Genomic DNA, 14,019 nt, shown 5'->3' with positions numbered 1-14,019 from the left:
AAACTTCTTCACTGTGAGGGTGACAGAGCACTGGAACAGGTTGCCCCGAGAGGTGGTGGAGTCTCCTTCTCTGGAGATCTTCAAAACCTGCCTGGACGCGATCCTGTACAACATGCTCTAGGTGACCCTGCTTGAGCAGGGGGGTTGGACTAGATGATCTCCAGAGGTCCCTTCCAACCTCAACCATTCTGTGATTCTGTGATTATACCGAACTTAAAATACAGGAACAAAATACAGAAATTAACCTGATTTCAAAGGTTGAAAAAGTACAAGATATAGGCTGATATATATTCAGTCATGATGTTTTCAACTCTCTCTTTTTAATCAATTGATTTAAATCAAGTTTAGGCTTGTAAACATAATTTGAGCCTGCATGTAAATTGCAACAGCTTTGGTTTTCTCAACAGCTTTCTCATCTCTTGTCATCTAGTTATCACTCTCAGCAGAGTATTAAATACTGTTTTTACAAAACTGTAACATAGACCCAAAAAATAAAGGTTTGGACCCTAAAATACATTTAAACAAATATCTGCTTAACTATGCAAACTATGTAAAACTTTCAAAGACAAGCATCTAAATGAAGCCACAGAACTAAATATTGACCAAAAAAGCTCTAGAGTTTCAAAAATCTTCAGAAGTGATCTTGGCATCAAGCATCAACAAAAATGATGACTGCAAAGTACCACCATCAGCAGCTTCTGTCACATGTGTATCATTATTAGCAATAATATTCTGCTAACATAGTATTAGCTGGCCTAGGCTGGACCACTGACCACTTGAAGTGGCTTGCAGACAAATAATGCTACATATCCAACAGCTTGGAAAGCTCTGCTACGTAGAGACAGCCCACCTAGATGCAGCAGTACAGAAATGACTGAAGAAAAATTGGAGTATTTGAACATACTGAAGCCTGTACTGCCAACATACTGTTAGAAGATTGTTTTCAGAAGCCAATTGCAATCCTGTCAAAGTAGGATCACTTGCATAAAGTGTTTTAGAGGGTTTCTTTTTTTTGTGCTGAGAGACAAAAAGGACCTTTAACAAAACACTCTTAAACACAGTTCTTCTAATCATTTTCAGTGTGTTCTGCAATTGGAACATCTCACCTTTGGTGCCTATCAGGTTGTGTGCTGTAAGGCTACACATGTACAAAGCACTGCAAATGATACTAATTTCCCTTTTCTTACATGACTTGATCATGCAGTTATGCAAAAATCACCATTTGTTGTTTAGCTGTTGTTCTTCTAAGACAGTTTAGTTCTCCCATGAATAATTCCAAAGTGGAAACACTTTTCATCACACATCTGCACCTCTATTTTTTAATAGAGCCTCAGCAACACATCTTCTGAGGAAACAGAAGTGATTGTTGAAGAGATTGTTGTTCAGTAACTCAGCAACAACTTTAATAATGAATTTGAATTGCTTAGTCTTTCACTGGATTGATGAAGAGTTTCTGAAGCCCAGCTGCAGCAAGTTGACAGTAATAAATTCTCCATACACTGCAAACTCAGTATCTGACTATTTCATGATTGTTACTAAATATGTGAAAGCTGGAGGCAAAGCCTGTAATTTTACAGCTCAATACTTGCTTCTTTCCTTATTTCCTCTAACAAAGGTACTAGTGTAAGGCCAAATACGAACAGAACTCCCTGGAGATGCCTGCTGTGAGACGTGTCACAGTATTTCGTGAAAAAAATTTAAAAACAATAGCTTAAGGGCAAGTTTTTCCATTAGAAATCAAGTCATTTTAAGAGAGTCAATATTTATAATAAGTGCCACAGTACAACAGATGAATTGAATTACTGAACTTTCAAACAAAAAGTACAATACTTGAAGTTCAAAATGCCTACCAAAATTTCACGTTTATTGTCTGTAAAAACAAAAGAAAGTCAGAGTTTTCTTTCTTGCTGTACCACGCAAATACATCTTTATGTTAATTTAATGTGGATTTTATGGCACGTAAATACAACTGTAACAAGTAAGACAAGTCCGATTTTTTTTTTCATTCCAGACAATAAATTCAAATAAAATTTAAATAGTTAACCTCTGTAAGGCCATGATCTTGACTATATTAGCCATATTTTCTCTTCCCTTTTTCTGTCATATTCCTCTGCTGAATTGTTCTAAGTATGTTTATAATGTTTCTACAGGTACATACTAATACAATCAGATTGATACCATCTTTTGCTACTAATAATATAAAAGTACTTTAGAGTTACAACTGGATGAAAGGACAACAATGTAGTGTTCCTCTTTTACCTATGTATCTCCCTATCATCAGGAATGATTGCTGCCTGATAATCATAATCAAATGGCAGCTTTTATTCTGCATATTGATTACTTATCGATTTCAAAATCAACTATCTTATACTACTGAAAACTTGTAACCTTCAAAAAGATGTTTCTCCAGCTGCTCCCCACCAAAGTATTAAGTGTATTTATACATCTTGTATTTCAGTTACTGAACATATCATTATAGACATACAGGTGTTAGAAGCCTGTCCTATTAAAAAAAGGAATTCCGAGACATGACAGGATTTCTGCCCATCATAACAGACAATCTAATTCACAAGAACAACTGTGTTAACTCTACAAATCTAAGCAGTGGAAGAAAATTTGTGTCGATTATTGGTAAGTTTCACAGAGGGAAGAGAGGAGTGTGGCTTACAAGACAAGGTTCTAACAAACATAAAAGAAAAAAGTATTTACAATCTTAAGGGAGAAGTTTCTGGGTGGATAACACAGAACAGAACTTGTGAATGTGAGCTTTGATTTGGAAAAGAATTCTTTTTTATATACTACTGAAAGGAACAGTTTGAAGTTCATCATGGGCTTGAATAGGGTTCATCTTGGGTGCCTACATACGGATTTTAAAACATGCTGAAGTGCTGGAGACCTACCTTTTGCTAGAACAGTTGCAACATTCTCAGATCCGTAAGTGAGACAATGCATGAGCTGTCTGTACAAGCCACAGAGGGTGCGACATCATGTATTGTATTTATTGTTACAATTTTAATTCAAAATATTTGGTTCAAAGATGGAAGGAGATGCTATACCTGAATTACGTCTTTTTTTCTTTTTTTTTTAAATACATGTATAATCTTTCAACATGGTAGACAAACACATGAATCTATGCCTGTTTCTTTATGGAGACTGCATCAGAAATGAACACAGGCAATATCTGAAAATTGTATCTTTCAAAGAAACGCAAAATTTAGGTGCAAGGAACAAATATTAACATTAAATAAAGCTGTCATAACTCCCACACACGCACAGGAGTTTTAGGCATATACAAGCACAGAGTACTGTAGTGCATGAAAAGCTTCTGATGTTTGTTTGGATCCATGCAACACCATTACCAATATTCTATTGAAGTTAAAGCAGATAAGCTACATACTACCTGTTATAAAGGAAACTGTGAACCTCATTTGAGTGAGAAAAGTTACTGCTTTCCTTTTTAAGAAAGCAGAGATAGAGGAAAATGACTGAATATTACAGTATTCCCATCATTATGACAAATGTTTCCGTGGAACTTCATTTGAGCAAGATTAAAATGAAAATGAAATACTTACTGTGGTAGATTGCCTTTTGTAAATAGTGGCACATGACCTAATCAAAGCACGCTTTTCTACCGTGGAGGCAAAACCAGACACAGTCATGACATGTTAAGAACACCAAGAACACTACTGTATAGAGCCATAGTGCGTCAAGATGATGACATGTGAAAAGAAGATGGTATATACTTCAGAGGCTTTTTTCTATTGTAGTGATAAAAATGCTCACCTTGAAAAGACTGTTTGGCTCTATCCACCAGTTCTTCAATGGGATAACTTGCTAGATCTCCTCTGGCATGCTTGGTTTTGCAGTAGGTACACGCATTGAGACACCTGTTTAGAAAATGAACATATTTCAGTTTCTAGCCAAGAAAACCTTTACATGCACAGCTATACTCATTAAGTACATTTGGAAAAAAATGAACTTTTATACTTATGACAGAAACACAGAACTATTCCATTTTGAAATCAATAAACTAACTAAAACTGCTCTGAAGTGCATTCTGCCCTCCTACTTTCTTAAAGTATCCTTCACATCTATACAGATATTGAAAAAACAATGAGTGAAAACTGTGTTCAAACTCCACAAGTGGGAATTTACATATTTTCAGAAAGCTATAATGGAGTTAATTATTATAGTGTTAATTATTAATAAAATAGGGTTCACTATTAAAGACAAATCTCCAAACTTCTAACTCCCCTATTACTGAAAAATTCCATGCACAAAACCAACATTTTTTTTCATATCTAACCAACCTGAACAAGAGGGGGGAAAAAAAAGACATGAATGACCACTATAGACTTTAAAAATATTTGGTATTCTTGAAAACACATTTGAGTTAATTTTTCCTTCCCTCATTTGGCTTGTATAAACAAAATAAACAAATAACATAATGAAGACAGAATCACCAACTGGGAAGACAGCTTAGCACAAGAGACTGGGGAGCTTAGGAAAAATTCCCATGAAAAAACGGAACAATGTGAACACTTTCAATTTACCTGACAGTGTAGTAAAGACAGATTAGTTCAATGTAAGAGGATGGAAGGAGTAAAAAAAAAAAAGAAGAAAGAAGGAAGAAAAAACCCACACACCASTCATGGCAAGCTTTTCTTGGACTAGTCTTCGGATCGTGGCAGTGCCATGAATGCAATAAGCAGAATTTTAAAGAGTTCATTGTACCTTTTTTCCCCCTCCCTTCCCCCTTTTTAAAGCTGATATTGCCCTATGATCTTTTTATTGTTAAGGCATTTAAACCTTTTTTAAAAAAGCAATCATATTTCTCTTCTTCATGCTTGTTAAAAGATCTTAAATTATGTTCATTTTCACAATCAAAAAGGCACAGCTTCAATACGATAAAGCAGCTGGGTGCCAGAAAAGGCTAAAGCTCAGACTACAGGAGTATTATCACAGAACTTTTAAAACAACAATGAAAAGGTGTAATGCCCTATGGCTTCTGAAGGAGAAGTCACCAGCTACGAGACTGTCTTTACCAGTTGAATATACTGTCTTGTCTTCTATTACTGTGTCTGGCAGCTCCATGACAACATAATTACTGTTTTAAAAACTCTAAAGGTTTTCCTTCACAAAGATTCCCCTCACAAGTTACTTATATCTTTTTTGCACAACTAGTAGCTCAAGAAGGGCAGAACATGGGGCAGGTCTCTGGTTTGCCCTCCTGCCCCTATACATCAACTTTGCCCTGAAACCGTCTCCACCAACCAGATCTTACTTTTTGTCAGAGGACACCAAGAAAGTTCCTGATTCTCCCTGCTAGACTGGATGTCACAAATTATGTATTGTCTTATTTATGTAAAATACTTTTCTTGCTTGTCAGACGAACCTTTTCTTGCACCAGAAGAACCTGTTTTAGATCAGAAAACTGAAGAGATATTGCTTGATGGTAGCAATGAGATTATTCTATTCAGAATTAAAAATGGTTAAAAAGGTTAAAAAAAAACCCAAAAAACAAAGACACCCCTCACCGAATCTGAACCTTCTTAACCTGCTTCAAGGAAGTGACTACCCACTCAAAGACAAGTTATTCATCACTTGTCAAATCGTTTTACATATCTTACCATTCTTTTACAAATCAAAAGCCTTTCATTAAGCAACATTTAAAGCATGTTCAATAGAGTAGGATTTGAATAAAGAGAACATAAGCTGATAATTGGTTTATACTTGATCTGTGTAACCTATTTAACAAACTGCTAAAGTGTTCTCTGCTGTGTTCCTGGTCAGCTGAAGCATGCCACGAAGGGCTTTCCCTCCCAGCCCCACAAGGCACTCATTTCTCTCCCTTACTCTCATCCACGATTCTCTTTCACACTCCTTCAATTCTTCCAGGCTTCCAAAGCATGTCTTTTTATTTTATTTATTTATTGATTTAAGGGCAACTCTCCACCCAACGCAACACTTCTTTTCTAAAAAGGCTCCCATATAAACATCTTACCGTCACACCCCTTCCCTCCACATCATTCAGTAAGTCAAGCCAGCTTGCTTCCACACAGCTACTCAAGAGAAGCATTAGGGATCAGTGATGCACATTGTCACGTCCTAAAGAGCAATACTGAACTTGCCGTAAAYAGCCTGGTTCCCAAAGTGCTAAAAGAAAATGCTGGTATGGCAAAACATCATAGGCAAACTCCTACATCTTCACAAGGGCACTTTATAAGCAATCCGATTAAAGCCCATGTTATATTTATATGCCAACCCGTAAAACCGCTAAAGCAAGAGGTTTGTTGCTGCATTGCAGCAGCTGAAGGAAGCAGCAGAAGCAAATGTTAAAGTTCTGCATTCGCTATAATAATTTTGGYGGCACAGTCAGAAATCCTCTAGCATTTAGATACCCACATTCATTAAAAAGTTAAAAAAAAAAAGTAGCTGTCTCATATAGGCTCACCCACAGTTGGCTTTTTCTAGTTGTCTAGTTGTTTTTTCAGTTCTGCTTTCATTTAAAGGGAATATAAAATAAAATGCATGGTAGAGGTATCTGCTCTTCTACAACCAACATTCAGAAGTTTGGTGTACGTTAGTGATATCTGTACTAATCTTTGCTTTACTCAAAGAAAATGACTTTACCAGTTACCTTGTCATTTTTTAACAGGTCTTCAAGAGCAGATTTAACTTGAAACAATTCTGTCCCATGACCCCAGTGTCCCCTCTTCTGCTTTTGATTTTTAGTCATGGTCCTAAGAATATCTGAAAAGTCCCATTTAACATTCTGCATCAGGTATCACAAAGACAACTGGTGCACTAACCAGACTTTGCTTTTTCCCCTTTCGCTGAAGCTTAAAAGAAATTTCATATTCCCCATAACTCACCATTTTTCCCCCACTACCATAAAAAAAAGCTTATATTAACACAGGCCCTTTTATCCACAAAGCATAATTTTTTCAGCCAGCTGTAATAAAGGGATATATTAAGATTTTATTTATTCCTTGGGATGAAGTAAATTTTTTAAATATAAAGTTTAATTTTTAAATTTCTTCATCCTTAAGCCAAGGATTTGGGAAGAAAAAATAGTAACACCAACTTTTGTTATCTACCATAATTTGCAAAGTCTGACTAATTATAAATTTGAAGGAAATCTTTATATTTTTCAACAGAAAGTTTATTAGCAATTTTTTGTCATCTTGAACTGTAACCCCATATGAAAATGATACTTTTTTTAAAACCTTCTTAAACAAAAACTAGAACTTGAGCAATTCTATTTTAAAATTAACTTCTAATTTTATTTCTGTGTGATAGACCTAAATGGCTCAGGAAATGGAATCTAAATGCTCTCCCAAAATATACTCAAGTCTACGTAAAAACATCTGACCCACCGCCTGATATCAGAAAGTACAAATCACATACCAGACATAAGGACATCAAGTTGATGTTCACCTCATCAGAAACCATGCTGTGGCATGATTTAGTGACAGGTTATTTTAGCATCCCATAAAATATAAGAAGTCTCAGTGAATATTTAGACGAAGAACTGAATCATTTTAAAATAATAAAATAATTTAAAAAAATAAAAGGTATCTTTGCCCATTTCATCATTATATTTAGAAAGAAAATTATCTCTTTATAGCTGAACCTTTAAAGCCTAAACCTAAAAAAGTGAGAAAAATGGAAAAATGTATGTTAACTTTATTATATGTGTAACATTGTCTGAGGCAGGTGTGAGCTGACAATCTTTCTGTAGGCTGTCAACACGGCCCTTGCCAAACTGCTCCCACTGTGCTAATAAAAGATTAAATCTCTCTACTTAGCAGCATTTTAGGTGTTTTGTTTTTAAACTTCTTTACAAAGTGTGTTTGCGCATATATGCATGTGAATGTGTTAACATGCATTTTTGCTCTGAATATAGTATTAAGAAAATATGATCACCTTTATCCCTTAAGAAAGCAAACAAAGCAACAGCCACAAAAATAAAAAAATTCATCTAGGTTGAATGATATCTGTTAATTATATTTTCATGGTATATCATTATGATATCATTATGATAATATATATCATATGATATAATATAGCATATTTACTAAATATTTCTCAGGGTATGTATTTTGCTCTTAATTTAGGTACTAAGAAATTTTATAGCAGGGGAATACTAGAGTACTGAAGTTATTAATCTCTGAAGATTGAAGATCAGTTTGATGTCTTCAAATAATGTTCTCTACAAGACCTACCAGCTTCTGATTCATTTCTCACTGTCTCTTCTCTCTACTGCCTGGTATCTAGAAGCAGAAGAAAAAAACCTAGTATCTAGCTGTATTTATAGGAAAGAATATAAAATTAGTCTCCCCTATATCTTCAGGGTTGCTTCCTGGGCAAATACTTAGAAAGATCCTATCCAAAATCTTATTTGTAGCACATTTGTTAATTCTAATCTGGAAAAAAAATAAAAAATAATCTTTCAAGCTACAGCTGACTAACAAAGATTCAGATTTTAAATACTTGTTGTAAAAATGCTGAACTAACCACTTTTCACAGATTCGGGAACTATCTATCCTTGAAAACACACATTTAAACCAAACCACAAATACAATAAAGTATCTGTAGTTTTCTTTTCCCCTTAGTAAGCTGACCTCAATTCCACTTTTCCAGTATAAGAAGTTACGCATGCCCATGCTGCCGCACACTCAGACCACAGTCAATCAAGCGGAAAATGGTCGTTGGGAACTTGGAGAAAACGAGCATTCGCTCTGACGAAGGGGAATTCACCAGCAAGTGGATCTTCTAAAATCAGCCCAGTGCGTGAATTTCTCCTTAAAAATCAGCCTTCATCGCATCTGAAGATCAAACATATATGCAACCAAAAAGCCAGCATGGCAATACCTGCAAAAYGGTTTTTTACTTTGTGTTAAACTGTAGGCTTTCACATATTTAAAGCTAGTTTGTAAATGTTGATTTGTCTTAATACAAGTCAGAGTGTTATTGCACAAAGATAGCACAGGCATTAACGGAAACAGTCATTATCGTTGTAACCACCAACATGTTTTGGATAATTTTTTAGTGATTCTAGAACACAAAACAGTAAATCCTGTTTTTTCCAGCATACTAAATTTATTAAGGCAGTTTGATGTATTAAATTTTTACTTTGAATTATTAACCTCTAATCAGCTATGTGCCCAGTATCCAGAACTACTTCACAGCAAGATAAAATATTATCCGTAGATAAGATACTACTATGTGGATCATTAAAATATTTTTGAACATGTTACCAAACTGAACACCATCAACATTTTGGTCAGGTGCCTGAAATTTTGTTGTAGAGACAGAAAACAGCAGTCTTCACACTGATCAATGAGTATGTCCTCAAGCAGTGCATTAGATAAAGGAGACCCTTCATTTTCAAAACAGTAATATTCCTCATAAAACACACACTTAACATGAAAGGCCAACCCTTACAGATGCATCTAATTATGAATAAGAATACTTATGGCATCGCAGACAAATAAATACTTTCCTTCAGTGGAACTAATCAGTGGATTTCAGCAGCAGATGAGAAAGAGCACAGACATTAGGAGCAAAATCTTGGTTGCTCTTAAATTAATGAGAGTTGTGCCTCTAACTTCAGCAAAGACAGGATTTCACCCTCAGATATTAAAAGTATAATACATCTTTCTTTCAAGGATCAGAAAATAGCTCAATTACAGACTCTGATGTGTAATTAGGGTGCCACTGACTCACATTTAATGTGATTTAATGTGATTGACCAAGGTCAGACATCTGTGAGCAAGATGGGAGAGCTGCATAGCTGCAACACTGTCATATGACACAACATCCCTGCTGCTCCGCACGTGATTAATTGGGGGGGGGGGGGAGAGCACGTATTGCCCCCTTCATTTCGTGAACAATCCAGTAAATTCTTTCTTGGTACCAACCTAAAAAGAAACCCAGATCTAAGACTTTTTTTCCCCAAATTACATGCTGCAAGAATACAGTAAAACAGCATTAATCACAATTTAGTCAAAACAGTTACTAATATCTGCCTTTAAGAGATCTGACTGGTTATGCAAATCCAAGGTTTTATGAAGTTTGCCCTGTAAAAAAATTCTGCCAGTAGCGCAGTGCCACTAACATTACACTGGGCCATCACTTCACTACAAATATAGACAGACTGAAGCCTGCTTGTAACAATCCCCAGCACCAGCTTTTTGCATCTACTCTAAGGTCTCCTTAGAAGGCCTCATTAATTAACCATTTTTCATGCAGTGATTTTTCACCTTAGGATACACGCATAGTTCTGCATTCATAACAATAGCATAACCTTACCATTTATACTATATTTATAGGGTTAAATATGATGAGTATTACCTAGTATTTTACCTCCATAAATGCTATTTTGCACTTCCAGAACTTCTAATTCTTATCAAACTTAATAGCATTGAATGGGGGAAAAAAGTTAGTAGTTTATGGAAGAAAAAACATGCCTAATATGTCTGACTTCTTTTCAGGAATCTCTTCTTATTCTTGAAGTTTATTTTACAATAAAGCTTTTCAATCCACTATGACAGGAAAGATGTTTTCCCTTACAGATTTTGGGAGGTTTTTTGTTTTCAAGTTAAAAAGATTCAGGATTTAAAGTACTTTTGAAACAGTGGCAAACTAATTCTCAGTAAGGCTAATTAGTCTAACCAGCAAACCACATTATTGCAGAAATGCTGTTTCTAGTATCCAGGCTTGTTCAGAGTGAGCTTGGACATTTCTAGTTGCTGTGCTACACAGGCTACACAGTGTTACAACAATACTTTCTTACTGAGAAAAAGATATGTGATAAAAGCAGGGCTTCCCTCAAATTATCTTTGTAGTCAAATATTTTAGAAACCACTCTGTAATGCCAATACCTCCTTAAAAARAAAAAAAAAAAAGCCTCTTGAAAATTTTAGTAGAAAAAAGGATAAACTTTCAAGATACATTATACAGTGTATAGGACTGCACACATTTTTCTCAAAATACAATGCAACTGTTGGATTCTATTTTTGAATCCTATAACCCTTTCTATGCCCAACAAAATGGTATCAAGGTGCATTACAACTTTATTCTTCCAAAGAATTTTGAAGTCAGTACCTTTATTTTATAATATCTCAACAGTTATTAATTGAATGGAGATAGAGAAGGCAGCTCAGCTACTTTGATATGTATGATTTAATTTTGCACTTCAAATACTTGCATTTTGTGAAACTGAATTTCCCCAGTCAAGTGCAGGTGATTCAAAGGTCACATCTACATGGGGATATCATACATTCAGTTTGCTCATTTTAAGGCCAATGATTTAACATTAGCAAAATTAAGCACAATGTCACTTTTTAAGGCTCATCTAAAGAACTTCCTTGGTTAATTGTTTTGTTCACACATTGTGCAATTGCTTGRATTAAATCATGAGGCACTGTAAATTGATATTAAAAGGTAAAACATTCCATCGCTAAGCTGTATACGTCCCGCCCCACAATGGTGCTTTGCTAGATGTTTACTGGAAACTGCAGTGATTTTGTCTCTGCAATTCAAACTAAAGCTTTATGGTTCAGAGAGACATAAATTATGCTAGAAGCATTTCCAAATAGGTGCTGGGCTATGCTGACCACAACTTTGGGGGCAAATCATGACAGTCATTAATATCAAGAAAATGACTCATCTGGAAGAGCACAGCTGGATAAATTGGATTCTGTGGTTACAAAGAGCAGAAGATGCTATGGAATTATAAGTACTTAGTTATTTCCACAGTTTATACAGAGCACCAGTATTTAGAGGAGCATGACTCCTGGTCTCAGACAAATAGCAGTAATGAAGGTGGTAGAAATAAAGAGTTATGACAGAAAAACCTTAAACAGAAGGTATCTTTTCTTAGAAATCTGCTCACGGCTAATCTCAGAGATGCAGTGGCAGAATACCCTAAGATCATTACTTCAGCATGAAGAGCAACTATTCCTCTCAGTTCCCTCCTAACGAACAGCAGTAATTGGAAAATGACCTCTAAAGACAGGAGTCTTGGAGGCTTGCTTTAATTTGCAAAGTTTTAGAGAACTGTGATTTCAGAGTTGCCTTAGTATTTATATCATCAAACAGTATGATCCTATTAAAGAAACAGATTCTACTGAGGTCAGAGGACTTAGCGTAACACCTACAGAATGTGCTGCAACACCTAGAGTGGCCTAACAATGAAGTTTCATACGCTTTAAAATTCAGCTTTCAAAGTTTGCTTCATTTGATTAATATTCTAAAAGAAGAGTAAGCATCAAAAGAAATAAACTGTGATTTCTCAATAAGGGGGGGAAGGCAACAAGTACGTTTTAAGCTCTGCTTCAAAAACAGAGAGTCTCAGCTGATCTCCCCAAATGGAAGGAGAAAGGGGAGGAGAAGGGGCAGGGGGAGGCAAGTGGCTTTCTATAAGTAATCCAGTTCATTTGCCATGCATCTTCACCAGATTAGCAGCTCCTGAATCACCCACACAGAAAACATGGTTGAAAAGTAGACCCCCGTCTGTGATAAGAGCTATTGTTTTTACTTCCTGAATGGCTTTTGGGACAGAACCTTTCAGAGGGTTGAAATCTCACAGGAAACATTAGCCTGCAGTTAATTCCGTAACATGCAGCAGGTATCACACAGATTCTTGGGATAAAAGGTATTGTTTTTGTACTGGTCAAAACATCCTGTGGGGAAGAAAGTTATATTTCAGCAGCGCTGAAACTAGAAGGCTTAATTTAGAATTTATCTTTAATCACCACCAGAGCAATTTCCAAAAAAGTATTTGTAACATGTCTGTGGGAAAGTGGATCTGAATTGTCCAGGTAATATAATGGCAGAAATAAGTGCGTAATAAAAATAAACTCACCATCTATAATCAAGAAAGAAGCCCTCCCAATGGCTGTGTCTACAGAAAGCTTTTTGCCCAAAAATGTCCTTCCAGCTGTGGCAACAGTAGAAATGACAGAAGCTCCAGTGTGGACAAGCATCTAAGCAGTATTTACAATTAACACTACATTGTTACTCTTAAATGTCATGTCTGTATCTTGTGATAAGCTGGTTCATCTTGACTGAGAAAAAAAACAAAATGTGCTTGTGCAGCAGTAAAGACAGCTATACATGCTTCAAGTACGCACTCTTCATTATGTATCACTTTGTCAACTTAAAATGAAAGAAGACCACACATTCAACATAATGGCCCGATCTGAACTCAGCTGTATGAGAATTTCTAAGCAGTTTAATGGTCTAATTTACACTGATATCCCTGCAAGAATCCAATTACTGACTTCTTTAAAAATAAAAATTTAAACCAGGGATCTTATGTCTGCATTTAAGAATTTGCAAATGGATTTTCAAAAGGAAATTAATCCCCTTTGCACAGTTATACATCTAAACCAGTCTGATTATCTTCATGGACATATCTTGTCCAGTGCCCAACTACCCCTTACAGACAGGAAAATTCTAGTTAAGGTACTTACTTTTGAATAATTAGGCAAACTACTGAAATAAGCATAAAGTCTCAAACAATGATTTTTAATTTTTTTCATTATTTTATAGTATTACTCTTTAAAGTCTATTTAAATGGGTTTACAGAAACTAAAGGCATAATGACAATGCAGAAAATGAGGGAACAGTAGCCTTTAGTCAGTAAATAACTAATGATCCTCAACTTCTTCATCTGCTTTACTTAAGTTCTCTTCTTCTAATGATTCCTCAGCTGTCTTTTCTTCTACCTCACTCTTTTTTCTTTTTCCTTCCATTTTCCTCTTAATTTTTTCCTGTTGTCTTACATTCAGTGACCATTGTGCCTGTAACTCTCCTGTGGTGTCCTCACATCCCAGTGACTGGAATGGTCTGACTCTATTCCAAGCTGTTGGCCGGTGTTTGTATGCTTTGATTTCCTCTTTAACCACTCAAGTCTGTGGTGAGTCTGAAACTTTTCCAGTTCAACAGCTGCCAACTCTGACAGAAACCATAACTTGCTAGCTTTCTTGTCTTTTAAAACACAAACAA

At 35.7% G+C, this 14,019-nt stretch overlaps 1 protein-coding gene across 1 annotated transcript in view; it reads right to left on the bottom strand.

The window, feature by feature from the left end:
- The window catches only part of LOC112973035 (threonylcarbamoyladenosine tRNA methylthiotransferase-like), a gene marked incomplete at its 5' end in the record, with an annotated part of 322,440 nt that overhangs the window by 237,953 nt on the left and 70,468 nt on the right, over window positions 1-14,019 (bottom strand). The window contains one exon of the mRNA XM_026080384.1: window positions 3,784-3,887. Coding sequence (XP_025936169.1) covers window positions 3,784-3,887 — 104 coding nt within the window. The remainder of the gene's footprint in view (window positions 1-3,783; window positions 3,888-14,019) is intronic.

Source organism: Apteryx rowi, unplaced genomic scaffold (assembly GCF_003343035.1).
Source record: "Apteryx rowi isolate R43461 unplaced genomic scaffold, aptRow1 scaffold_518, whole genome shotgun sequence".
Taxonomy (NCBI): domain Eukaryota; kingdom Metazoa; phylum Chordata; class Aves; order Apterygiformes; family Apterygidae; genus Apteryx; species Apteryx rowi.
This window is presented reverse-complemented; position numbering and strand designations above follow the sequence as displayed.